Here is a 26522-nt window from a genome sequence, read left to right on the forward strand (position 1 = left end):
TTTTTTTAAAATATATTTTATTGATTTTTTACAGAGAGGAGGAGAGAGCGATAGAGAGCTAGAAACGTCGATAAGAGAGAAACATTGATCAGCTGCCTCCTGCACACCCCCGACTGTGGATGTGCCCGCAATCAATGTACATGCCCTTGATCGGAATCGAACCCGGGACCCTTCAGTCCGCAGACCGACGCTCTACCACTGAGCCAAACCGGTTTCGGCTTATCTATTCTTCTGCAGTGCCTAATCTGCTATTAAGCCCATCAGCAGAATTTTTCATTTCAATTGTATTTTTTTAAATATATTTTATTGATTTTTTACAGAGAGGAAGGGAGAGGGAGAGAGAGTTAGAAACGTCGATGAGAGAAAAACATCGACCAGCTGCCTCTTGCACACCCCCCACCAGGGATGTGCCCGCAACCAATGTACATGCCCTTGACCGGAATCGAACCTGGGACCTTTCAGCCGGCAGACCGACGCTCTACCACTGAGCCAAACCGGCTTCGGCTCAATTGTATTTTTCAATTCTAGAAGTTCTAATGTGTCTTTTTTACATCTTGTCTTTCTCTCATGCTCACACTTTCCTTTAATGCAACATCTGTCTTCTAAATTTATCAACCTTGTCATTTCTAGGTCTATTGCCATTTACTGATTTTTCTAGTAGTTAAGGGCTACATTTTTCTATTTCGTCATTAATGTCTAATTATTTTGTATTAGATTAACATTTTGTGTATTTTGTCAATGCATAAATTTTTTATTCAAATAAATTTTAAACATCCATTGCTTTTAAAAAATACATTTTTATTGATTTTAGAGAGAGAAGGGAGAGGGAGAAATGGGAACACCAATTAGCTGTCTCCTGCATGCTCCCTACTGGGGATCGAACTCACAACCTGGGCATGTACCCTGACCGGGAATGAAATCGTCAACCTCTTGGTACACAGGACCATGCTCAACAGAGATACACTGGCCAGGGCAACGTATGGATGTTTTAAATGTTAAGTTTTATTCAGGTAGGCAGCTAACTTAGTTGAGAATCACCATAACCCTTTTGAGATGTGTTTTTTCAGCAGTTTTAGTGTAGGGCTGGAGTAGCCTTTTCTCGAGTTACTTTAGCCCCACTCCTAAGGAATGCCATTTCTGGGGGGTCTCTCCCAAATGGCCCTGATATTCAGCGAAAGCTCTCCACTCTAGCTGGTCAGAACTAAAATATCTTCTAACTCATTATAAACTTCGAAACTTTTACCAGCTCTCTGGTCATTGTTCTTCCCCCAATAGCTATTGTTTGTCCAGCCCATGGAGCCCCATGCAGCTTAATATCCAGCCAAAGACTCAAAGAAACTCCTCTGCAGATTTCTAGATTTGTTTGTATAACCCCATCTTCAATGGTAATTAATTCCAGCCTCCCCAGTCTCTCATTTCTATTTCCTTGGCCCAACAGGCCTGCCTTGCTTTGTTTAGATCCTGCACTGGAATCTAGTTTAGACAGCCAGGGAGATGGAGCTCAATTTGTTTTCCTTCTCTCGGGGATTGCAGTCCTGCCCTGCCTGTTATCAAATTTCTAAGAAAAAGTTGTTTCATGTTTTTGTCCAGTTACCTAGCTGTTTATGGCCAAAGGGTAGTCTGGTACCAGTTACTCTATAATATCTAGAAGAGAAAGTTCTCAACAGCTTTACTGTCTTCTAAAGATGAAGCAATCCTTAATCTCTTTTGGAATATGTTCAAAATAATTTGAAAATTCAACGAAAATCATGGACTGCCTACCTTTGCTCAGTCCCTTTGCCTTCTATTGTTTCATGGTGTTAAAAAAAAATCCAGCTATTATCCTTTATCCACATGTGGCAGCAGATATTTCTCATACCTTCATGGCAACAATATTGGCAGTTTGATACTACAGATTGAAGAAACAAAGCCTAAGTAATCTGGACTTTAAACCGGACTTCTTAATTTGCTTTCTTTCATTATATAATTATAAAAAAGCAAATTATTTTATTTTACTACTCCAGATCTAGCCACCAGCAACAGTGATACTGAATTATAAATATGTAAGTGTGGTAGTCTTCTTTATCTGTGGAGGATATGTTCCAAGACTCTCAATAGATGCCATGGATAGTACTCAGGATAGTACCAAACCCTACATATATGGTGTTTTTCACTGTATTTATGATAAGGTTTAACTTATAAATTAGGCCCAGTAAGAAATTAGTAAAAATAGCTAATAATAAAAATAGATTCTAATATATTGCAATAAAATTTATGTGAATGAGGTCACTTGTTTTAGCAGATCCCTTGCTAATGTCTTTATATAGGCTCAATGCTTTTTGGTACAACAAGCTGCTCTCAATTGGGAATACATTTTCTGTTCATGTCTTCACACACAAATTTAGTGCTTTTTCCATATTAACCAAGCATTTAATCATGCACTGTGGCCATATTTTTTATTTATTTATTTATTTTTTAGTTAACAATGCAAAAGCAAAACTAGCACAAAATTTTTTCCTTCTTCACAATTTCAAGGATAGCAGATTTTTTCTTATTAGATCTTAGCAACTTCAGCATACATTTTTTTTTTTCTTGCCTTATTAAGTCAAGCACTTTCCACCTTTTCACTTAAAGTACGTTCTCCTTGAATTCTCTCTTTAGCATGTCTGAATTGCTGGCATCACTATTCTTGAGTTTTGGGGCCATTAAGTAAAATAAGCACCTGTGATTGAGCTGCAGTTGATCCGATAACTAACACAGCTACTAAGTGACTAACTGGGAAGGTCTAGTATACAGTGCTGACACTCTGGACAAAGGGATGATTGATTGCCTTCCTGGGTTGGGTGGGGCAGAACAGGGCATTGTGAAATTTCACCATTGCTACTTAGAAAGACGTGTGATTTAAAACTGACCAATTATTTCTGGAATTTTCCATTTAATGTTCTTGAACCAAAGCTGACTGCAGGTAACTGAAACTGCAGAAAGCAAAACTATGGATAAGGAGGGGCTATTATATTTCACATACATACCTATTCATTCTTCTCTAACTGCTGTTAAAAACTGGCAGTTTCCTAGATTACTAGCCTTTGGAGCAAAAGCCAGTCCTGTAAGGCCAGATGCATGTGAATAAATACCACCTCAGAAGTCATCATACTCAACAATAAGGTACTTATTGACTTAAGTAAAGGAGGAGGTTGAGAAGGTAGAGACTGAGGGTAAACAGGAAAGAAGAGCAGTTTAAGGTGCTTGATATTTATTAAAAATCTACTGATGAAAATGTAAAGGTTTATTTATGAACTCTCAATCAATTCTAATCCACTGATCTGTATGTCTACCTTTAAACTAGTACCATAATGTCTTGATTACTATAGCTTTCTTGTAAGTTTTGAAATCAGATAGTGTGTCTCTTCAACTTAGTGCTTCTTTTTCAAAATTATTTTGGCTATTCTGGGTCCTCTGAATTTTCATTACTCTTAGGAGCCACTTGGCAACTTCTACAAATAAGTTAGCTAGGATTTTGGTAGGAATTGCACTGAATCTGTAGATCACTTTGGGCAGTACTGCCATCTTGCCTTCTGATCCACAAATACTGGCTATCTTTCCATTTGCTTAAATCTTCTTTAATTTCTTTGAAGAGTGTTTTCAGTATGCAAGTCTTGTACTCTGTGTTAAATTTATTCCTAAATACTGATTCTTTTTGATGCTATTATAAATAAAATTACTGCCTTAACTGTTTTTGTTTTTGTTTTTGTTGTTGTTGTTATGGAGTAATTTTAGAGAAACTCCCTTAAATCATAAGGTCATTAAGATTCTTAGAAGTAGTATAGAGAAGACAGCTGGGAAATCTGATAAATTCCACAATACTAGTAGACAATAATATAAAAACAAGAAGAGCAACACCATAAAATCAAAGAATTAACATGTTTCTCTGTGCACAAAAAGATATGCCTTTTGTCACCCAGCTAGAAAAAGTTAAATTTTCTTGTTCAAAAATTTGATTATCTGTTAGGTTATATACCATACATCAATAAAAAATACAAGTCCAGTGTGGATTCATTTTAAAAATTAAGAAAGGCAGTATGGAGCACAATAATTAAGAGGACACCGGCAAACAGTCTCTGGCTCTGCCACATACTAGCCGTGTTGCACTGGGTGAAACTTGAACCTCTCTAGACGTACCTCTGGTTTCCCCAACTACAGTATGAATTATGATTTCCAATATGTTGTGAGGGTCAAATGAGTCCATGAGCTGACCCCCCAATGAAGCTATTAAATTGGTTCTGAGTACTACTCTAGCTACTCAACTTCAGCCTTCTCCGAGTCTGATGCTTTGCCACTAGTGAGACAAACTGTCCATCCTCCTTGCGGCCTGTCCTTATGTTGTTCTCCTGATTAGACATCTTGACCCAGTCCAAATTGTATCCCAGGTAAGAGCAAATAGCATGACTCTTAGATCAGCAACTCTCTTGTGAATCTTCCCCGAATTTGCTCACTTATCTCCAAAACTTTGTCTACTTTCCACCTACCATTCCCTTTAATGGATATTACAACTTGTCACATAATAAAAATTATTTTATTTTTTAAAATATATTTTTACTGATTTCAGAGAGGAAGAGAGAGGGAGAGATAGAAACATGAATGATAAGAATCACAGACCGGCTGCCTCCTGTATGGCCCTACTGGGGATGGAGCCCACAACCCAGATATATGCCCTTGGCTGGAATCGAACCTGGGATCATTCAGTCTGCAGGCAGACGCTCTATCCACTGAGCCAAACCAGCTAGGGCAATAAAAGTTATTTTAAACTGTTAAAAAATGAATTCATATACTATCTCTAAAGGCCACCAAATTGTCAGAATCTAGGACATTTTGATTAACTGTTTCAAATTTATTAATACATAATGCTAATCTCCACATAATGTCATGACAACCTGTCATTTGGTTATGATACTTTAAAAAAAATATCTTTTTAATTGATTTCAGAGAGGAAAGGAGGGGGAGTGAGAGGTAGAAACATCAATGATGAGAGAGAATCATTGACCAGCTGCCTTCTGCATGTCCCCTCACTGGGGATCGAGCCCACAACCTTGGCCAGACCAGAATCGAACCCGGAACCCTTCAGTCCGCAGGCCAACAACACTCTATCCATGGAGCCAAACTGGCGAGGGTTGGTTATACTTTTACATAGGAATACTTTGCAATGGTATTTGTTTATTCTGTATTAGATAAAAACACAACTACTTTAAATTTCTGCTAAGTTATTTGGCTTCCACAAACCTTTACCTCTTCCTCACCTCTAGCTTTCAGCTCAGATTTTATTTTGTCTATAAAACAACAAGGACCCTTTCAAGCAACCTCTTCTCTAGCTTGTTTATCAGATGACAAAACATCTGCTTAAACAAGTTAAACCTGCAGATTCATTTAGGATACCACCAGCCAAAGCATAAAACCATTTCATTCCAACAGAGTAGTGGAATTTGAACATTGTTGGTATGTCTCTTGCCAAATAGTTCCAATAAAACAGTGTAAACTTAGCTACAAAGAGAGACTGCAAATCCAGTAAAAGATGTAGTGAAAAATGATAGGGGAGAACTCATTGACAATGAGTTATGAATATAGGACTAGAAACAGAAGAATGATAGAACAAATGAACTTAAAAATAAAATTATATTAACAAAATATTAACAGTCCCTTAAAAATGCTTTAAAATATATTTTAATGACTCTATGTTCACATTATATAAGTCAAAAATAAGTTTAAAGGACCTTATTTATACAATTTTGTCAGAAAAAGTATGCCAACCCACACTAGAGTCTCTCTCAGTGCTAAATGGTAACTAAGAATTAAAATTACAGCCAAAACCGGTTTGGCTCAATGGTAGAGCGTCGGTCTGCGGACCAAAGGGTCCCAGGTTCGATTCCGGTCAGGGGCATGTACGTTGGCTGCGGGCACGTCCTTGGTAGGGGTGTGCAAGAGGCAGCTGGTCAATGTTTCGCTCTCATCGACGTTTCTAGCTCTCTATCTCTCCCTTCCTCTCTGTAAAAAAAAATAAAAATCAATAAAATAATTTTTTAAAAAAAGAATTAAAATTACAACCTAAATTTTGTCCAATACAAGATAAAACCTGCTTTCACAAGTTTCATTTAATTTCTCTATAAGTTCTAAACATTTTTGTTTTCCATCATTTGCTAGGAAAATGTTTACTATGTTGAATGAATTTCCTTTAAATGACTTTTCTCAGTACCATTATTTCATATTATCCTATCATTTCACTTTTATGTCAGTCTCTCCTACTTGATTATAAACTGAATTAGAAACCAGAGAAGTAATGAAAGAAGTATACTACCAAATCTCAAACTTTTTGTTCTAAAGACCGCCCCCCCCCCCAATACTCCTAAAATTACTGAGGATCCCAAAAAGTTTTTGTTTATGTGGGTAATACCAATTTATATTTACTATACTAGAGATTAAAACTAAGGAAAAAAATTTACTTTAAAATAATAGACGCATAAATAACTTTATAAGAAAAAACTATAATTTCTAAAGCAAAAATAAGTTAATGAATGGCATGATTTTATAGTTTTGTAAATTTAGTGTCCAGCTTAATAGGCAATTGGATTTTCATACCTGCTTCTGCAATCTGTTACAATATGCTATTTTGGTTGAAAGATATGAAAAATGTAGGGGGGGGGAGTCTAGTTGCATACAGATATGTATCGATAGTTGGAAAAGGAGGATTATTTTAAGAGCCTATTCAGATAATTCTAAATATTCGCCTGGGACACTATAAAAGTCAATAAGTGATAGTTTCTTAGAGATTAGTTACAATGTGGAATCTGAAACCAGATCAATGAATATTTCATATTACATTAACTCCATCTGTTACTTTATTCTTTGATTGGATCTTTTTATCCATGCATGATTTTATAATATTATGTATTGGGCATTTGGAAAATATTAGTTCACTACACAGTTCTTCCAAATGTTGACACATCTCATTACACAATACAAAAAAAATCACATTCGTTAATATTACCATGGATATCATCAGGGGAATCTTCTAAGTACTGGAAAGCTGTCAAGCTCATGGAGGGAGACAAAAATTTTCCAATAAGAATGTATTGTCAGATGAAAAATGTTTTAAATATATGAGATCATAGAGAGGTATAACACAAATCAAAAATTCTTAATTTCAAACCACCATTAAAATACAAGGAGGTGCATCAGTGGTCCTAGCCATATGTACAGTATTCTCTTGAGGAATATGTATTAACTGATATACTGACTGCTATCCAAAAAAAAAATTATTAAAAACAAAATATAAAACATAAAACTTCTACAAAAGAGGTATGTTTGCTTAGCTGGCTTTAATTAAACCCTGCCCACACAGTCTGAGAAAAATGACTCAGCAAGACTCAGCCCATATGTTAACAAGAGTTAAGAGATTAACACTATTAAGTTAAACACATATTTCTCTAACATGCCCAATTTACAAATATAGAAAGAGGCTCTGAGGTTAAATGACTTGCTTAAGCTCACAAATTAAATTAACTCTGATTAGAACCCTTCCTCTTGGCTCAATATTTTAATATATTTGGCATTAAAAGACCATTTCCAGGAAAAATTAAAGGCTCATAGTCACTGATAGGTCCTTTTATACAGTTTCTCGTGCTCCTTAAAGATTAAATCACTCAATGTATACATGAGCTTAAATACATCTTTGATAAATCTTTATCTAGAACAGTGGTCGGCAAACTCATTAGTCAACAGAGCCAAATATAAACAATACAACGATTAAAATTTCTTTTGAGAGTCAAATTTTTTAAACTTAAAACTGTATAGGTAGGTACATTGTTATTAACTTAGTTAGGGTACTCCTAAGCTGGCCTTTGCTAAAAACTCAAGGGGCCAGAACCACATGTGGCTCACAAGCCGCAGTTTGCCAACCACTGAACTAGAAACTTCAACTACAATCCATTCTGCATATTATCTGGGCCAGCCATCTTTTTTTAAATTTAAATGTCACATTCCTCTCAAACGTTTGATGAGATTCAAATCCTTAGCACGGACTACCAGGCTCTGCATGATCTGGCCAACACCTGCTCTTCAGCATCTGTTTCTGTTCTCCCTACCTGACTCACACCAACAACACAGACTTCTTTTCAGTTTTTGAACTCAAAAGCCTACTTTACTCACCAAGGACCTTTTTGTGACTATTTATTCTGCCTGGGATGTCCTTCCTCTCCTACCTTACTTTTCTCCTACCTTACTTCTAATAACATTTCAGATATCGGCATAAATGTCAGTTTCTTAGGAGAGCATTTCCTGATCCACCTTCCCATTCCCTGAAATAGTAGATTAAGAATCAGAACCTCCATTTATTCTGATTTCACATTTCTGGTTTGGTCTTTTTGCTTATTTGATGAATACTTATCATCCCACCAAACTGCTGCAAGTAAGGGGATCACTAAATCTGTTTGACCAGAGAGTCTTCCTTTGTCATGTTTTCCAACATCCCGTCCACATGTATTAACTGCTTCAGGTTTTACACCTTAACACAGTTGCTTTAAAGTAAGTGGAGACAATGGAAGTTGGGGGTGGGGGGCTGTTGTATGCATGCATATAAACATAACCAATGAATACAAGACATGGGGGAACGGAGGGAAGGTGAAGGCATATGGGGGGGGGGGAGGTAGGGAAAGTCAAAGGGGGAAAAAGGGAGACATAGGTACTACTATTTGTAATCCTTCAAACAATTAAAAAAATGGAAAAATAAATAAATGGGGGGGACAAAAAAATTAAAGTGGAGAGGGTTTGGTAGACCTTCAATTGGTACTAAAAATTCTGCCAAGGTCTTATATTGTTATGTGAGACAAATGTGCAATATAAACAGTAAAGTAACACATAGTCAAATCTAAAGATTACCAGCGATAACCTGTCCCTATTTCTCAATCCTCTACAAATGCAAAATACATTTCCCCTTCCAGCACAGCAAGCTGATATCAAGTATAATAAAAAGCAGCCAACTCCTTCTGGTCTTAACAGATGCTAGGAAGAGAATGCTTAAAACTGTTGCTTCAACAAGATGCAAAAAAAGTCATCAGGTTACCAGTCAATGGAATAAGTAGAAAACATGGAAAATTGTATGTATACATGAAATGTGCATGAACAGTTCTTTCAGGATATACAGAGAATAAATGCGTTGGCTACAATGATTTTATCATTATTTTATAGTGTACATTTGTAACTAATCTAGGTATTTTGCAATAAGCCTTTTCAACAATTTACTCAGAGAAAGTTTATATTTAAAGTGACAACAGTGACATAAAGAAACAAATCTGAACAACAGCATTTATTCTAAAAGTTAGTATTTACTGTAAGACTGTTTGAAGATGAAAACATACAGCTGCAAAAGATGCCTTTACAAAACATCCTAATGCTTAACTTTAATCAAATGAGTGTTCTGAATTGATTTTTCATTTTTCCAATTCTACAATTTTTTGCCCATTAAAAAAAAGAATAATTATTCATCTGTTAGATTCATTACCATAAGAACTTCACAAAGAGATCACAGATTCAAGTGTATAACATGTTTCAAAAAGAAAAACCATCATCCCATTAATAGCATGGTATCTTTTATCCAATTCATGGAATCATTCTGTTGAAGGTAAAACATCTGATATCACTATACTGTGAATATTATTTGTGAATTCAATAAAAAGTATATAACACTAAAGGTAATTTTTTTTTTCTTTTAGTGATAATGAGAATACAAATTCTAGTGGTTTAGTATCATAGTAAAAACAGTATTCCTACTAAGCAAAGAAAAATAAAAAAATCCTACAGAACAAAAAACATACTTGGAATGACTGCAGAATACACATCCTATAAAATAAGAGCCTAATATGCAAATTGTCCCCTCGACTGGGAGTTCAACAGGAGTTCAACCAGTGGACGGGACTGACCCAGGGCAGGGGCTGGCCCTGCCTGATCAGCCCTGATTGGGGCACGCCGGCTGGGCCCCACCCATGCATGAATTCATGCACAGGGCCTCTAGTTATTCATAACTGCATACAAAAAGGTTACAATATGCTACCAACTAAAAGATAAGCTAAAATTTAGAAATAGTGACTGAACTATAAAATTTATTATCAACCCAATAATTACCACACACTAGCATGCAAGGCAGTATACGATTTCTATTGCATGTATTACCAATCATATTTTGATAATTTTTGAACCTGTAAAGAACTACTTTGTAAATTCTTATAAATGAGTCTTCTAAATTTTGTTTACATTTTTAAATCCATTGTAAGTATTAAAGTCTTCAAATTATTGAAATACCCAAAATGTCTTAAGGTTTTGAGGTCTCTGGTAAATTGCAGTTATTGAAAATAAAAGATTGCAAACAGGAAGTACCAAATCAAAGCATCTACAATCTCCAATTTATCAATCCTTAAATATAACTTAGAGGACTGCAGAAAATTCTACTTTTTAAAAAGCAACACAACCATGTGAAAAAAACATTCTTCATAAATTTACAAGAGACATGGCATCAGAGATATAGCGAATAGTTATATGAATGACAAAAAGAATATTCTTCGTGGATCGTGATTTTAAGTCAAATACTGTATTGATACAAAAAAAAAAAAGTTTGCTCTAACGAATGCATTCATTTTTTGTATTATTTTATTTTTTGTTAATCTTCACCAGAGGAAAATATCTTCTCAGGGAGGGGAGGAGGGAGGAGGAGTGGTGAGCCCAGAAACCCAGGCACATGCCCTTGATTAGGAATCGAACCAGAGACCTTTTGGTGCTCGGGCCAGTTCAGCCAAGGCTACATTCATTTTTAAAAATAATATATTTTATTGTTTTTTTTACAGAGAGGAAGAGAGAGGGATAGCGAGTTAGAAACATCGATGAGAATCATCAATCAGCTGCCTCTTGTAAGCCCTCCCCACCCCCCACTGGGGATGTGCTTGCAACCAAGGTACATGTCCTTGACCAGAATCAAACACGGGACCTTTCAGTCTGCAGGCCGACGCTCTATCCACTGAGCCAAATTGGTTTCAGCTACATTCATTTAAAATAATAATAATATTGTCTATTTAAAAATGCATACCGAGGTTTTTGTGTGCATGTTTTTTTGTGGGGTTTTTTTTTTTTGGGGGGGGGGGCGAGACATAACAATAGTGGGAGAAATATTGATTTGTTGTTCTACTTATTTATGCATTCATTAGTTGATTACTGGGGATCGAACCTGCAACCTTGGTGTGTCAAGACAATGCTCTAACCAGCTAATCTACCTGGCCAGGGACACATACTCACTTTTTAAAATAATTTTTGAAAATTGTTTTTGAATAGACAAAAACAGTATTAAGTATTTCAATAAAAATCAGCCCTCCAATGGAAGCTAAAGAGAAAATAAACAAATGGGACTACATCAAAATAAAAAGCTTTTTTACAGCAAAAGAAACCATCAACAAAACAACAAGAAAGCCCACAGTGTGGGAGAACATATTTGCAAATGATACCACTGATAAAGGTTTAATCTCCAACATCTACAAACAGCTTATACAACTAAATAAAAAAAAGATAAATAATCCAATTAAAAAATGGGCAATGGACCTAAATAGAACATTTTCAAAAGACAGAAGGAAGGCCAAAAGGCACATGAAAACAATGCTCAAAGTCACTAATTGTCCGAAAGATGCAAATCAAAACAACAATGCGGTACCATCTCACACCTGTCAGAATAGCCAACATCAACAAATCAACAAACGACAAGTGTTGGCGAGGTTGCGGAGAAAAAGGAACCCTCGTGCACTGCTGGTGGGAATGCAGACTGGTGCAACCACTGTGGAGAACAGTATGGAGTTTCCTCAAAAAACTGAAAATGGAACTCCCATTTGACCCAGTAATCCCACTCCTAGGAATATATCCCAAGAAACTAGAAACACCAATCAGAAAGGATATATGCACCCCTATGTTCATAGCAGCACAATCTACAATAGCCAGAATTTGGAAACAGCCTAAGTGTCCGTCAGCAGATGATTGGATCCAAAAACTATGGTACATCTACACAATGGAATACTATGCTGCCATAAAAAAGAAGGAATTCTCATCATTTGCAGCAACCTGGATGGAATTGGAGAACATCATGCTGAGTGAAATAAGCCAATCAATGAAAGAGAAACACCACATGACCTCACTCATTTGTGGATAATAAAGAGCATTATAAACTGATGAACCAAAAGATAGATATAGAGACAGTATATCAACAAGTAGACTGTCAAATTACAGCGGGGAGGGGAGGAAGATCTGGGGGAGATAATAGATCAACCGAAGGACTTTTATACATGCATATAAGTACAACCAATGGACACAAAACTCTGGGGAGGGAGGGGATGTGTAGGAGGGAGGGAGGGGGCAAAAAAAATCAATAAAATATATTAAAATAAATAAATAAATAAATAAATAAATAAATAAAATAAAAAAAAAATCAGCCCTTAGTGAAGCTGGTTTGGCTCAGTGGTGGAGCGTCGGTCTGTGGACTGAGGGGTCCCGGGTTCCATTCCGGTCAGGGGCATGTGCATTGGTTGCGAGCACATCCCCAGTAGGGGGTGTGCAGGAGGCAGCTGGTCAATGTTTTTCTCTCATCGATGTTTCTAGCTATCTCTCTCTCCCTTCCTCTCTGTAAAAAACCAATAAAATATATTTTTAAAAAAATAAGCCCTCAAAACAAGGGTTTGTAAATACATACATTTTGACAAATAATGTAACTATCTTTAGCACACTCTTTTACTCTCAATATGTTCCAGTTTGGATGATAAATTAGATCAGTGTTTTTCAACCTTTTTTGGGCAAAGGCACACTTGTTTCATGAAAAAAATCACGAGGCACACCACCATTAGAAAATGTTAAAAAATTTAACTCTGTGCCTATATTGACTATATATAAAGTAATTCTCTTGAATAGGAATCAAATAAACACAAAGAAAGTATTTTATAATTACTTTATTATGAAATATTAAGTAAACAAAATAGTGAAAAATTATAAAATTCTTGTCTTGTCTGCACCTACGGCACACCAGGCAACATCCGTGTGCCGCGGAACAGCGGTTGAAAAACGCTGAATTAGATGATCACTCCAGTCATCAGGCATACTCAATTTTGTTCATGGTTTCCCCATGACCTAGCACCCTAACTGAACAGTTCATTCCTCAACCTATCCAATAGTTTATACAGATTAGAGAACTGATATAAATGAATTCACAAATAAGAGGGAACCTTCTGTCACCTACTATAAACTATTTCAGTTAGATATTATCAGTTACTAGTTGCCCAAGTTAGAAACCTAACTGATCCCTTGCTCCAATCTTGTCCCCAACATATAATTACACTAACTCAAATCTATTTCTTTTTAAAAATATATATATATTTTTTATTTTCAAGAAGAAGGGAGAGGGAGTGAGAGACAGAAACATCAATAATGACAGAAATTCATTTATCGGCTGCCTCCTGCACACATCGAGCCTTCAACCTGGGCATATGCCCTGATGAGGAACCAGACCGTTATCTCCCAGTTCATAGGTAGACACTCAACCATCGAGCCACACTGCCTGGGCCAACTCTATTTCTTTAATATTTTAATGCTTACCTTCCTAGCTCAGATCCTCATCATCTCTCTCTTGGATTCTACCCAGCATTTTGCAAATCTTCTGCCTCCATGAACTCCCATGTTAATAGTTTAATATGCAGCTCTTCATATTCTGTTTTACACTAAGTATATAAAGCACACATTTCATACAAAAAGGTCCTATCTTTTATCTGAAATCACTGTCCTCTATTTCAAACTTTTCATAACTTAGAAAATCCAAATTCCTTAACAAGACTTTCAAACCTTCTATAATCCAATCCAGCCACAATTTATATCCTGTACATCTTCCACTCTAGCCTCTTTATACTACCCGCAATCTCCAAACATATCATGTACAAACAACTACATTCCTATTCTGTTCCCTCTGAAAATAGTCCTCAAACTCTGCACCTTACTAATCATGCTTTAAGGTTCAGCTTATGACCTCTTCTGATGCCTATACTCCCAATCAGAACTTACCAGGCCCTCCTGTTTCACACATCTTTACATAGCTGTATTATAATTTTACACATTTTACTGAACAGTTAGGTGAGCAACAGGATCACTAAATTGTGAGCTCTTTGAAAGAGAAACTTTCATATTTTTTTCTTTTCATCTCTATACAAGCATCATGCCCTTTATACACAATACAGAGGCCCAGTGCACGAAATTCGTGCAAGAGGCTCGGCCCTCACAGCCTTTAGGAAGTCTGAAAGGTCGTTCGGCTGTCTGGTCTAATTAGCACATTACACTTTTATTAGTATCGGTAAACCCAACAAGAGGCCTGGTGCACGAAATTCATGCACAGGTAGGTCCCTAGACCTGGCTGGCAGTCAGGGCTGATAGGGGCCTTCCTTCCCCTGGCTGCCAAATGCTGGGTGGGGCCTTCCTTCCCTCTGTGCCATCCCCTGGTGGTCAGCGCATGTCATAGCGAGTGGTTGAACTCCCCAAACTCCCGAGGCGACAATTTGCATATTAAGCTTTTATTATATAGGATAAGTGCTTACTGAAATAACCAAAATCCCTTGGTATTACACTGGTTGAAAAGACTTTTCACCATAATCCAGATTTCAACCACTAACTCCAAAAAAATTTAATCACAAGGAAATATGTACCTGTTATTTTTATTGTCAACAATTTTCTTTCTGTAATACTCTATCAAAAGAGTTAGAATAAGCCATTAAAAGTGTTTCCCAAACCACCACTTTCTAAAGTAGTATTTTTAACTTAAAAAGGTCTGCTGTATTTTCATTTACAACAATTTTTTTAAAATCTGGAAATTACCAGACACATGCTATGAACTAAAATTTAGCACTGTTCTAATGTATTTTAAGTAAGTACAGTTAATTTGAGAGAAAACTAAAAGTTCTTTCTCAGTTTGTTTGCCAATGGCAAAATTATCACATGCCCAGCAAGAGTCATATTCTCCGTATTTAAGTATTAACAGTACCCAGATAAATGTCCTTGGAACTTCACAAACGAATTTTTTTTTCTTTCCAAAAACCAGAACCAATCATTCTGAGGTCTGAAAATGAAATAATTTACTTCAGATTCTGAGTATTTACTCAAAAACTGAATACCAACAAATGCCAAAAATGGAAAATAATAGATCATAAGAGTTAATATATAATAGGTGATAATTTAATATGTATTATGCCATAATAGGTACATAAAAGCATTTCTGACAAAAAATTAACACAAATACCATATAGGTACAGAAAGGTGTAGATTTCAAAATCTACAAAACAACATATGATTATGCAATTTCAAGCCGGCATGGGACAACACTGCTCTCAGGAAGATGTGTTTTAAACAGTCAAAAACAAATTAACAAAAATTCTGAATTATTTACTCTTGAAATTAAGTTAGGCTATAATGCTTTCCTTAAAATTAACATTTAAAGCCATGGAGTGACTCAACTGGTTGAGTGTCATCCTGTGAATGGAAAAGTTGCCAGTTCAATTCCTGGTCAGGGAACATACAGGAGGCAACTATCTCACCTCTCCCTCCCTCACCTTCTTGTTTGCTCTCTCTAAACATGTCTTCCAGTGAGGATTAAAAAAAAAAAAAAAATACAGATAAATAAAAAGCCCACTATTCTTCAGCAGGCATATTAAGTTTAGAGCATGGCTGACCTCCTGAAAGTCCATCTTAAAGGTTAGGAATAAGCCAGTTTCACAAGGTGCTATTTATGGCTCTGACATTTACACATCTGTGCAAACCCTTTTGAATCAATTTAAAATAGATTACTTATTTAAAGGTATTCTTCAATATGGAAAAATCCTTATATTTATCTTCAAAACTGGTCCAGTCACATTTCAAAGGAATTATCCTCTGACAATCTTAGTACTTGAGGATTGGTGTACTTTATCCAGGCTCTTATTTTGTATGAGCAGCTCACAGCTCCTTTCAAGGCACACAAATTTGTGCACTGGACCCCTAGTCTATAATAATAAAAGGTTAATATGCTAATTATACCAGATGTCCTTCAGGATGAAACGGAGGGGGGGGGGCCCGCAAGGCAGAGGCAGCCGTGGCAGCAGCAGAGACTGAGACCCTTGACAAATCTCATGCACCAGACCTCTGGTCTATACTAATAAAATGGCAATATGCAAATTGGTCAGGATGCCCTCATAGTAATAGTAATGACCAAACAGCAGGCTGCATGGGGCCATCAGGCTGGGGGAGGGAGGGTGGAAGGGGGCAGTGAGGGGTGACCAGACCAGCGGGGTGGGGGCAGTTAGGAGATACCAGGCCAGTAGAGGGGGGCAGTTGGGAGCAACCAGGCCGGGGGGAGGGGGGGGGGGAGACAGTTGGAGGTGGGGATCAGGCCTAAACCGGCAGTCAGATATCCCCCAGGGCAGTCCCAGACTGCAGAGGGTACAGGATGGACTGAGGGGAACCCCCCCACATCCATGCACGAATTTCATGCACCAGGCCTCTAGTATAGTTATAAAAGAATACCCAGGCCCAGCTAGTGTGGCTCAGTGGTTGAGCATCAACCTATGAACCAGTAGGTCAAAGGCAGAAGCCTGGGTTGTGGGCCAGATTCCTAGTGTGGGATGTACAGAATTAATGATTCTCTCTCAGCATTGATGTTTCTATTTCTCTCTTCCACTTCCTTCCTCTCTGAAATGAGTAAAAATATGTTTTTTAAAAAAAATGCCCAGGATCCTTGTCCCTTGGAACTGTTTGGTATCTTGACTGCGATGGTGACTTACACTGTGATAAAATTGTAGAGAATTTAACACACACACACACACACACACACACACACGCGTAAAAATGGGGAAATCTGAATAAAAATAGTGCACTACAACAAATGTCAATATCTTGGTTGTAATTAGTTTCACAAAATGTTACCATTGGGAGAAACTAGGCAAAGTGTACAATGGAGCTCTCTGTATTATTTTTTACAACTGCATATGAATATACAATTGCCTTAAATAAAAATTTCATTTAAAAAAATTCTGCATAAGCATTGCTATTGATATGAAAAAAAAAGACAAATCAACACTGTCCTCTGTCTGATTTTGATATGTTGTATTTTTTTGAGTCTCCAGAATAACATTTTTTCCATTTTCTAATGTTTTACAACCTTGGATGCTTTGTTTCTGGGTCATACTGGAAACTTAATGTTCCAATACCAGTTGCTGTATTCCTCAAAAACATATTATTTTTCATCTCTGGAAAAAAGAATAAATATCAAGCAACCACTTTTGCATGTAACCCTATATGGCACTGTCATCAAAAAAAATCTTCATTTTGGATTTCCCTTCAAATGAGTTTTCTTCACCAAATTTTTATTCTAATAATCTTTTCAAATTCCTTTTCTTATAATCCATATTACTTACTCCATTAATTTCCAACATTATTTAAAGGAAGTAAATCCATGACCTTTACAAGACTTGTATCAGTTTTATGGATTTAGACAATGTTCTGTTAACCGCAACACCCTCTGAAGCTCTTTTAAACTTCCTTTATGACCTATCTCCATAAGCAGTTTTCCCATGCAGATCTCACTAGCCAATCAAACAATTTGTATTTTGTGCTAAATAACAATTGTAAATTAACACAACAAGGCTCTGCTTCTCTATTCACCATACATGCTACCACAGAAAAAACTGGGCAGCTTTGTACTTTTAAAACTTAAAACAGAATGCCATTATTTTTTCTATCATTCTTTCCACTTTACAAATCAAACAGGAATATCAGTATTTCCTTTGCCATATCTTGTACACCATTATACACCACAATTCTTGAAAAGAAAGTAATTATCCCTAACATTATCAGCTCAGCTCTGCTATGTTATGCTCTAAATTTGCAAAGAATAAGTAACCTGAGCAAATCGCTTGATATTTGAGGCTGACTGTTACTTTTCCACTTCCGTCAAAAACAAACAAAAACACACACACAAAACCACACAGAACAAAAATACTGCAACTCTACTTTTCAAATGAAATTAACAAATAGCAGAATCATCCTATCAATTTTTCCATATGCGTAAAGTAATGAAATTCTTAGAATGAGAAACGGGGCTATGAATAGGACTGTATATAAATTCTAGTAAAAAGTTTTTCATATAATATTTAGAAAATTACTTCACCTGACTGTTTACTGATTCTTAAGATTCATTATAGGGAGCTTTCCTGCATTAATATTCTGTGATTCTAACATTCCATGGAGTTCTATGTAAGTACACGTAAAAAACACACAAACTTCCTTCAACATCTAAAGATGCAGACCAGAGAGTGACATTAAGCATGGAAAAATACCATTGGATCCTCTGGGCTCCATGACCACTGGTTAACACTAGTTATTACATGGGATAGTGAGGAGCTAGCTTCTGTAATCAAATGCTTTTTAGAGTTGGATTAAGTGTTTAATAGTTTTTGGGGGGTTTTTGTTTTGGTTTTTTTTGGTAGTAAAATATACATAACAAAACTCACCATGTTAAGCATTTTAAGTGTAGAATTCAGTGGTGTTAAGTATATTCACATTGTTGTGCAACAAATCTCCAGAACTTTTTCATCTCTCAAAGCTGAAACTCTATAACCATTTCTTATTTCACCTCCCTTGTCCTCGGGGACTATCATTTTACCTTCCACCAGTCTACTTTCTGTTTCTATTAATTTGACTTTAGATGCCCATAAATGGCATTTTAACAATTTTAAGTGTACAATTCAGTGGCATTAAATATATTCACATTGGTATGCAACCACCATCACTACCCATCTCCATAACCTTTTCATCTTTCCAAAATGAAATCTCTACCTAATAAGCAATAATTCCCCATTAACTAAAACCATGTATCCAGCCGAAACCGGTTTGGCTCAATGGATAGAGCCTCGGCTTGGGGACTGAAGGGTTCCGGGTTCGATTCCAGTCAAGGGCATGTACCTTGGTTGCGGGCATATCCCCAGTAGGGAGTGTGCAGGAGGCAGCTGATAGATGACTCTCTCTCATCAATGTTTCTAACTCTCTATCTCTCTCCCTTCCTCTCTGTACAAAATCAATAAAATATATTAAAAAATAAAAAATAAAAAATAAATAAAACTATGTATCCATTAAGCAATAAATAACTCCACATGACCCAGTTTCCAGGCCCTGGTAACTACTTTCTACTTGATAAATTTGTCTATTCTAAGTATCTCATATAAGTGACTGCACATAATATGTGTCCCTTTGTATCTGAACTGTTTCACTTAGCACAGTGTTTTCAAACACCGTGGTAGCATATACTGGAATTTCATTTCTTTTTTTTGCTGAATAATATTCCACCTTATGTAAAGACTACATTTCATGTACCCATTAATCCTTGGACATTTGAATTATTTCTACATTTTGGCTACTGTGAATAACGCTGTTCAACAGGTAACAACAAATGTTGATGATGACATGAAGATATTGAAACCTGGGTACAGAACTAATGAGAATGTACAACTGTGCAGCCACCATGGAAAACAATATGATGATTTCTCAAAAAAATTAAAAATATAACTATAATATGATCCAGCAATTCCATTTATAGGTATATATACCTAAAATAACTGAAAGCAAGCACTTGAACAGGTAATTGTATGAGGAAACTCATTTTTATAAGTCAGTCATCCTAATTGGTGTGAAATATAATCTCATAGTGGTACTGACTTACATTTCTTTAATGATTACTGATGTAGAACATCTATCTACTCATGTGCTTCTTGGTAATTTGTATATCTTCTTTCGGAAAATGTCTGAATAGTTTTTAATCAATCCTAAAAATATGTGTCTGAATGAAAGAAATTCCTTAGGCACTCTGGCATTCCTGCAGCATGAGCCACTTGCTGCCTGAGTATCACAGCAAAGCACAGACATGTTTAATATGACAAAGGTTTTACTCATTTCTCTAAAAAGTAGCTTCTCCATATAAAATGGACTCAGTTCAATTTAACCAACCAGTTCTTAAATGCAGATTAGTGAAACCACCCTACTCTTCTAAAACTTAGTAAAAACACCCAGAAAGACAACAAAAAGGATGCATTTATTATACTTTTCCTAGGAGCAAGAGGCTTTACCAATTTAATTTCTTATACAAAGCCCAGAGACTCTATTTCCCATGAAAAATACACCCTTTGGAAAAAGTAATAATAGCCCAGCCAGTACGGCTCAGTGGTTGAGTATCAACCTATGAACTAGGAGGTCCCGATTCAATTCCTGATCAGGGCACATGCTTGAATTGCAGGTTCGATCCCCAATAGGGGGCATGCAGGAGGCAGCTAATCAATAAATAATTCTCTTGTCACTGATGTCTCTTTTCTATCACTTTCTCTCCCTTCCTCTCTGAAATCAATAATATGTAAATTTTAAAAAAGTAACAATAATCTAGAGGTGTAAGGAGAATTAACAATACCAAAAGGTATACATTCAATAAAACAGCCCACCAAAAATTTCTATTTTGGGACAAGTCTATGTAATTGCCATCATCACTAAAGGGTAATGCTTTCCTGAGCTTTACTGCCAAGAGGGTCCGATCATCCACTGAAATCTGCTCATTCAAAACCAGTAACTCTATTTAGCAAATACTTCTCAATCTTTGAATTTCCAAGACCAGTTTTACCCTAAAATTACTCTACCGTGTTTCCCCGAAAATAAGACCTAGTGCATGGAAAGACAAGACATCCCCTGAAAATAAGACCTAGCACAACTTTGGGAGAAAAAATTAATATAAGACACAGTCTTATTTTCAGGGAAACAGGGTATTAGCCAAACAGCTGATATTCTTAAGTAAAATCTGATCCCAATCTACTTCACATATATAATACTCAGGAAGTAGGTAGACAGGAAAATATTAAAATAAAACCAGCCCCAATTCTGTGTTAGTGAATCCTGATTGTACTACCTGTCTGCCTGTTTTCCACCATTATTTATCACGTACCTATGAAATGCAAGGACTCTTCTAGTGCTTAATATCTGTCAGTAAAAAAAAATAAATAAATAAAAGACAAAGATTTCTGCCCTTGTGGAGTTTCTACTGTCCTTCTATTCACTTTGAAACTAGTGAGTGTGGAACATACCAGTAATTTGTTTTTGCAACCATCTGCAATAAATCTTACTATGAATATCATACATAATTTCTAATATAGATGTGTGGGAAACTGAAAATATACAGAAAAATTTAAATACAGTGGTCTTTGTGGACACTGTAAGTAAGCACCATAAGCCTTCAGCGGGGAGGGGAGGAAGATCTGGGGGAGATAATAGATCAACTGAAGGACTTGTATACATGCATATAAGTACAACCAATGGACATGGAACTCTGGGGAGGGAGGGGATGTGTGGGAGGGAGGGGGGGGGGAAAATCAATAAAATATGTAATAAATAAATAAATAAATATAAAAAAAGCACCATAAGCCTATAAAAATTATTTCTTCCAAGAATCAATAACCAATAAGTAACTGATATAGCCATGCCTGAATAAATGATGGCTTTCCTTATATCAATAATTTGGCCCATCTGAACCTGCCAGATAACAACATCTATTCAAACCTCAGGAGGTTTTCACAATTAGGCGACAACTCAAGTTTCACTATCTCTATATATAAAAGCCTAAACCACTGTCTGACCACTAGCTATGACGTGCACTGACCATTAGGGGGCAGATGCTCAATGCACAGGCATGGAAACATGGAACAGACTGATGAATCTCAGAGGGAACGGGGAAGAGATTAACCAAAGATCTTATATGCATACTAGAGGCCTGTGCATGGATTTGTGCACCGGCGGGGTCCCTCAGCTTGGCCTGCGGGGATCAGGCTGAAACTGGCAGTCTGACATCTCCCAAGAGGTCCTGGATTGCAAGAAGGCACAGGCCAGGCTGAGGGACCTCACCGGTGCATGAATCCATGCACCAGGCCTCTAGTCATTTATAATTAGAGAATATTTTAGTTTTGTGGGGTTTTTTTTTAAAGTATTTCTAGTTATCTGCACATTAGGCAATTGGTTAGTTTAGACAAACTATATAGACATGCACTGTCCAATATGGTAGCCAAGTGCCACACTTAAAATGTGCCTAAATTAAAATGAGCTGTAAGTATAACATACACACTAGAGAAAAAGAATGTAAAATATGTCAACCATCTTTAATATTAACTACAAAATAAAACATTCTGAATAAAGTAAGCAAAAATATATTATTAAATTCTTTCAGGTTTTTTTTTTTTGTTCATCTTCACCTAAGAATATTTTTTCTATTGATTTTTAGAGAAAGTGGAAGGGAAGGATAAGGGGAAGGAGGGAGGGAGGTAAAAAAAGAGAGGAAGGGGGGGAGAGAGAGAAAGAGAGAGAGGAACATCTATGTGAGAGACACAAATCAATTGGTTGACTCCCACATGCTTCACTCCCCAAAGGCTTAAACCTGCAATCCTGGCGTGTGCCCCTGACTGGGAACAGAGATCGCATCCCGAGCTCTAACCACCAGCCAGGGCATCTTTTACGTTTTTAATGTGGCCACTAAAAAATATTATCTTTATCGCTCACATTTATTTCTTTTGGATACAGCACTGGTTTAAGACAATAGTAGACTTCTAAACCTGTACACAGAGCTAATACATGAATTGTACTCAGAATTTTATATTTATTTATTCATTTCTCAACTTACACTGTTCAACAAACCATATAACAAAAAATCAAACATATCATACATTTTATATCAAAATGTGAGTCTCAGAATCTAAAGTGAAATTGTTTAGCTGAGCACTTACAAATATGAGGGTGGCCGTTTGTGTAGGACATTCAACCCAGAAAATATTTTATTCTGCCACCCCTGAGCAGCAGAAGGGTCACATATTCTATTTATAGCTAATCTGTACCATCCCCTTAAGAGTGCCTGGCGCTGTGCTAGGGGCTTTACTCACACTGGCCCATAAAATCCTTATAACTATCCTATGCGATAGACACTATCATTAACACTAAAGAAGAAACTGAAAGAGATTAAGTAACTTGCCAAAGTGCCAAAGTCCCATTAACCTGCCAACAGTTCCAACCCAGTAGGCTTTATCCAAAACCATCACACATTTTCCCACGCAAAAGGACAACACAAAAACCTTACGTCATTATCTTACAGGATTATGTTTTAGTGGAATGTGCACCCATTACAAAAGAGAGGAGTAGAGGGAGGTAATGATTGTTTCCTGCTCTCCACCCAACCCTTTTCAATGGCAGGTTAAAGGTGATCCCATGAATTAAATCCTTGATCTCACTACAGATTTCTTCTCCACTCCCGTTCCCAGAAAGGCTCTATCCCACCCTCTAGTCCAATTCCTATCTGTCATTCAGGCTTCATTTTATTTTATTTTATTTTATTTTAAAGAAAACGAGGAATTGAGAGAGAGCTAGACTGACTGACATCGATTTGTTGTTCCACCCGTTTATGCATTCGCTGGTTGTCTCTTGCATGTGTCCTGACCAGGAATCGAACCTGAAACCTTGGCTTTTAGGGATGCTCTAACCAACTGAGCTTCCCAGCCAGGCGGCTTCATTTTAACATCATCTCCACGCATGCCAACACAGACTTCCCGCGGTTGAGGCTAGTCACCCCTCCTTCCTATGCTTACCCCTAAGGTAGCACTTGGCACACCCCAAGGTGGATGTCCTCACCAGTTGCTCCCAAAGGGGTCTCTTATCATCACTTATCACTAGTGCCTAAAACAGTGCCGAGCATTAGGTACTCGGTAAATGTTTGCTTAACTATCTAATCACCTAACTCAGCTACAACTGAAGTGGAATATTAAAAGTAAACTTAGTGGTAGGAAGTGCTAACCCACAGGCATATAGACAAGTTCTAAGTTTCACGAAGTTTAGGAGAGGTCAAGAGAACAGTAAAATACTCAGGAAACAATTATTAGGCTGTCACTCCCCGTCCAAAAAAGAGGGAGTAGAATAATATATTTTAAATGATCACTTGCTCAATTCATGTCAATACAACTTATTTTATGAGAATGAATTAAGTAGTTGATATATATGTCATATGAGATCCAAATCAACGACTTCAATAATGATATACATTGTATGATATCAGCTTAAGTTTGACAATTTCCAGAGTTCAAAGAAGACTGCAGTTACTTTTTAAAATCATCTAAATATAAATCTAGTTACACTAAAGCGCGCATACACACACACACACACACACACACACACTCTCTCTCTCTCTCTCTCTAAAGAGTTTCATTGCACTGTCCCAAGACCCAGTGCTGGCCTTCAAGTGACAGAGGCAACCAAGTGTCCTTTAAGGTATTTACTGGGGGTGGGCTTCACATACGATTCCTTTAACAATCTGTGGGAACGCCACTAACTTTCCGAACCTAAGTCAAAAGGGACTTTCCTAGAGCCTTCCCTTTTCTTTTTCCTAAATGGGAAACAGATTCTAAAAAGGTCCATCTTCAGAATTACAGAGAAGTAATTCTGAAACATGAGGTGAAAGTACATTTAGAAGCCCTAGGGTTAGGACTGGCAAAATACTTTCCTGCAAGTTCTAGCATAAAGTAAAACAAAGTTGGGGGGGTGGGGGGAGGAGAGGAAGAGAAGAAAAAAACAAGACAAAAACTGAGCATCTCCCTTGAGACTGCCGCTTCTGTGGCGTCCCAGAAGGCACTGTGGAGGCACACAGGCCACGGTCCCACCCCAAGCACAGGGCCTCCGACTGCCTGACACATCAATGAATTAGTCAATGGAGGCCCAACTCTCTTTCCCCCCTCACTGGCTTTAAGGATTGCTCACCCCAACAACCCTCAGGTTGACTCTAAGTGGTGACCATATGGAATCTCCTCTTTACCCTGAAGTATATAAATCAGGCCTTTACCAAGGGACTGACTACGACGGCTTCCATCCCCACCATTACAATAAAGCCCCCTCCCGATACAGACACCTAAGGAAGGCCGACATAAATATGGGGGAAAAGACAGTCCAGCCGCTTAAAGAAACAGTAACCGTGCATGCTGCCTATTTTGTAACAACAAACAGGCACTGGAGCAGAATGGGAGACTCGAAAGCAGAAGACCGGAGAGAAAAGCCTGGGAAGACCCCGCCCCAGTGAGGAGCTCGGTGCAGATTGAAACAGTAACTTGGGTTTTGTGTTGTGTGTGTGTGTGTTTTTTTTCCGCCTAGGATCGGCAACACTGAAACAAAGGCGTGTATATTCTGGGAAGCAAGATGTCTGGAGTGAAAAAGACACGGTTTTGCAGCTGCACAGGCCACACACACACACCACCCTCCCGCTGGGTCTTACCTATGGTGGAAATGAAGGTGGTATTGAAGGCATCGTCCGAGAAACGAAAAAGGACGCAGGTCTTGCCCACTCCCGAGTCCCCGATCAGGAGCAGCTTGAAAAGCAGGTCGTACGTCTTCTTCGCCATTGGGAGGAGCGGCTCGGGCGCTCGCCGCGGGCGGCCCCAGGGGATCGGTCCCTCTCACCAGGGCCAACTCCTCCTGGCCCGGGTGTGTTCTTCAGGCCGGAGGACCGGGGAGGCGTGGGAACAAGGAGGGTTCGAGAGGGCGACCTACGAACGGCCTCGTCGAGGAAGCACCAGAGGCGGCGGCGGTGGTGGCGGCGGCGATCGGTGCTTCCGAGGGCGGCGACCGCGGCTCCGCAGCCTCTCCCAGCCGCGCTGCTCTGCCCGGTTCCGGGGAGTCGGTCGGGACAAAATGGCCTCCCCTCCCCCCCTCAGGGCTGCTCGGCCGGGACCGCTCCCACGGGCGAGCCAGCGAGCTCGGCCGTCGTCGAGGGAGCGCGGGGCGCGTGGAAGACAGTCTCTCTCCCGAGCCGAAACTCCGCGCTAGGACTCGGCGATGGCAGCCAAAGGAGGACCCCGAGCCGAGAGCTCAAGCTACATAGCCACAGGAAGCCCAGCCGCCCCGGCCAGAGCCACCTTTCCCCCGTGCCCTCTCACGCCGGCGTGCGTGCGCGCTGCCTGACTCACGCAAGGACGTAGGCCCGCCCTGCGGAGGTCCGCCTCTGCGCATGCGCGCAGGGGTGTGTGTGGGAGTGGGGCAGCCGGGGGCGGGGGGGCGGAGCGCTGGGTCTCCAAGCCTCAGCCTCAGGCCGGATAGAGACGAAAGGGGCGGGGCGAGAGAGGGCGAGGCCACGGGTGCGCTCCCCTTGGCGGCCCGATAGGGTGCGCGTGCGCGGCGGAACGAGCGTGCCCCGTGGGGGGTGGCGCTGCGAAGCAACTGCGCAGGCGCGGTAGGCTGGAGTAGCCCTTTACCCCCCCCCCCCGCTCCTCACTGCTCCCTCCCGGGGTCGACCTGCCCGCTGCGCTGAGGATGCTCCGGGCTGTGTGTCACCGGGTATCGAGCTGCCCTGGGTACAGCGAGCGACCAAGGGCTTCCTGGGATTCCTGTAGAGCTGAACCTGGTACACGCAGCGCCTA

General features: G+C 38.6%; 1 protein-coding gene across 3 annotated transcripts in view; it reads right to left on the bottom strand.

Annotated features, from left to right (window-relative positions):
* Positions 1 to 26068, bottom strand: part of RAB10 (RAB10, member RAS oncogene family) — a 46686-nt gene extending 20618 nt beyond the window's left edge. For 2 of the 3 annotated variants that reach the window (XM_036435012.2, XM_036435011.2), the window contains exon 1: positions 25382 to 26068. In XM_036435012.2, coding sequence (XP_036290905.1) covers positions 25382 to 25508 — 127 coding nt within the window. In that variant the 5' untranslated portion in view covers positions 25509 to 26068. Of the gene's footprint in view, positions 1 to 17215; positions 17256 to 25381 lie in introns of those variants that run through there. The other variant, XM_045580619.1, reaches the window with a different exon arrangement.
* Positions 26069 to 26522: the final 454 nt, after the last annotated feature.

Source organism: Pipistrellus kuhlii, unplaced genomic scaffold (assembly GCF_014108245.1).
Source record: "Pipistrellus kuhlii isolate mPipKuh1 unplaced genomic scaffold, mPipKuh1.p scaffold_m20_p_13, whole genome shotgun sequence".
In the NCBI taxonomy this organism is placed as follows: domain Eukaryota; kingdom Metazoa; phylum Chordata; class Mammalia; order Chiroptera; family Vespertilionidae; genus Pipistrellus; species Pipistrellus kuhlii.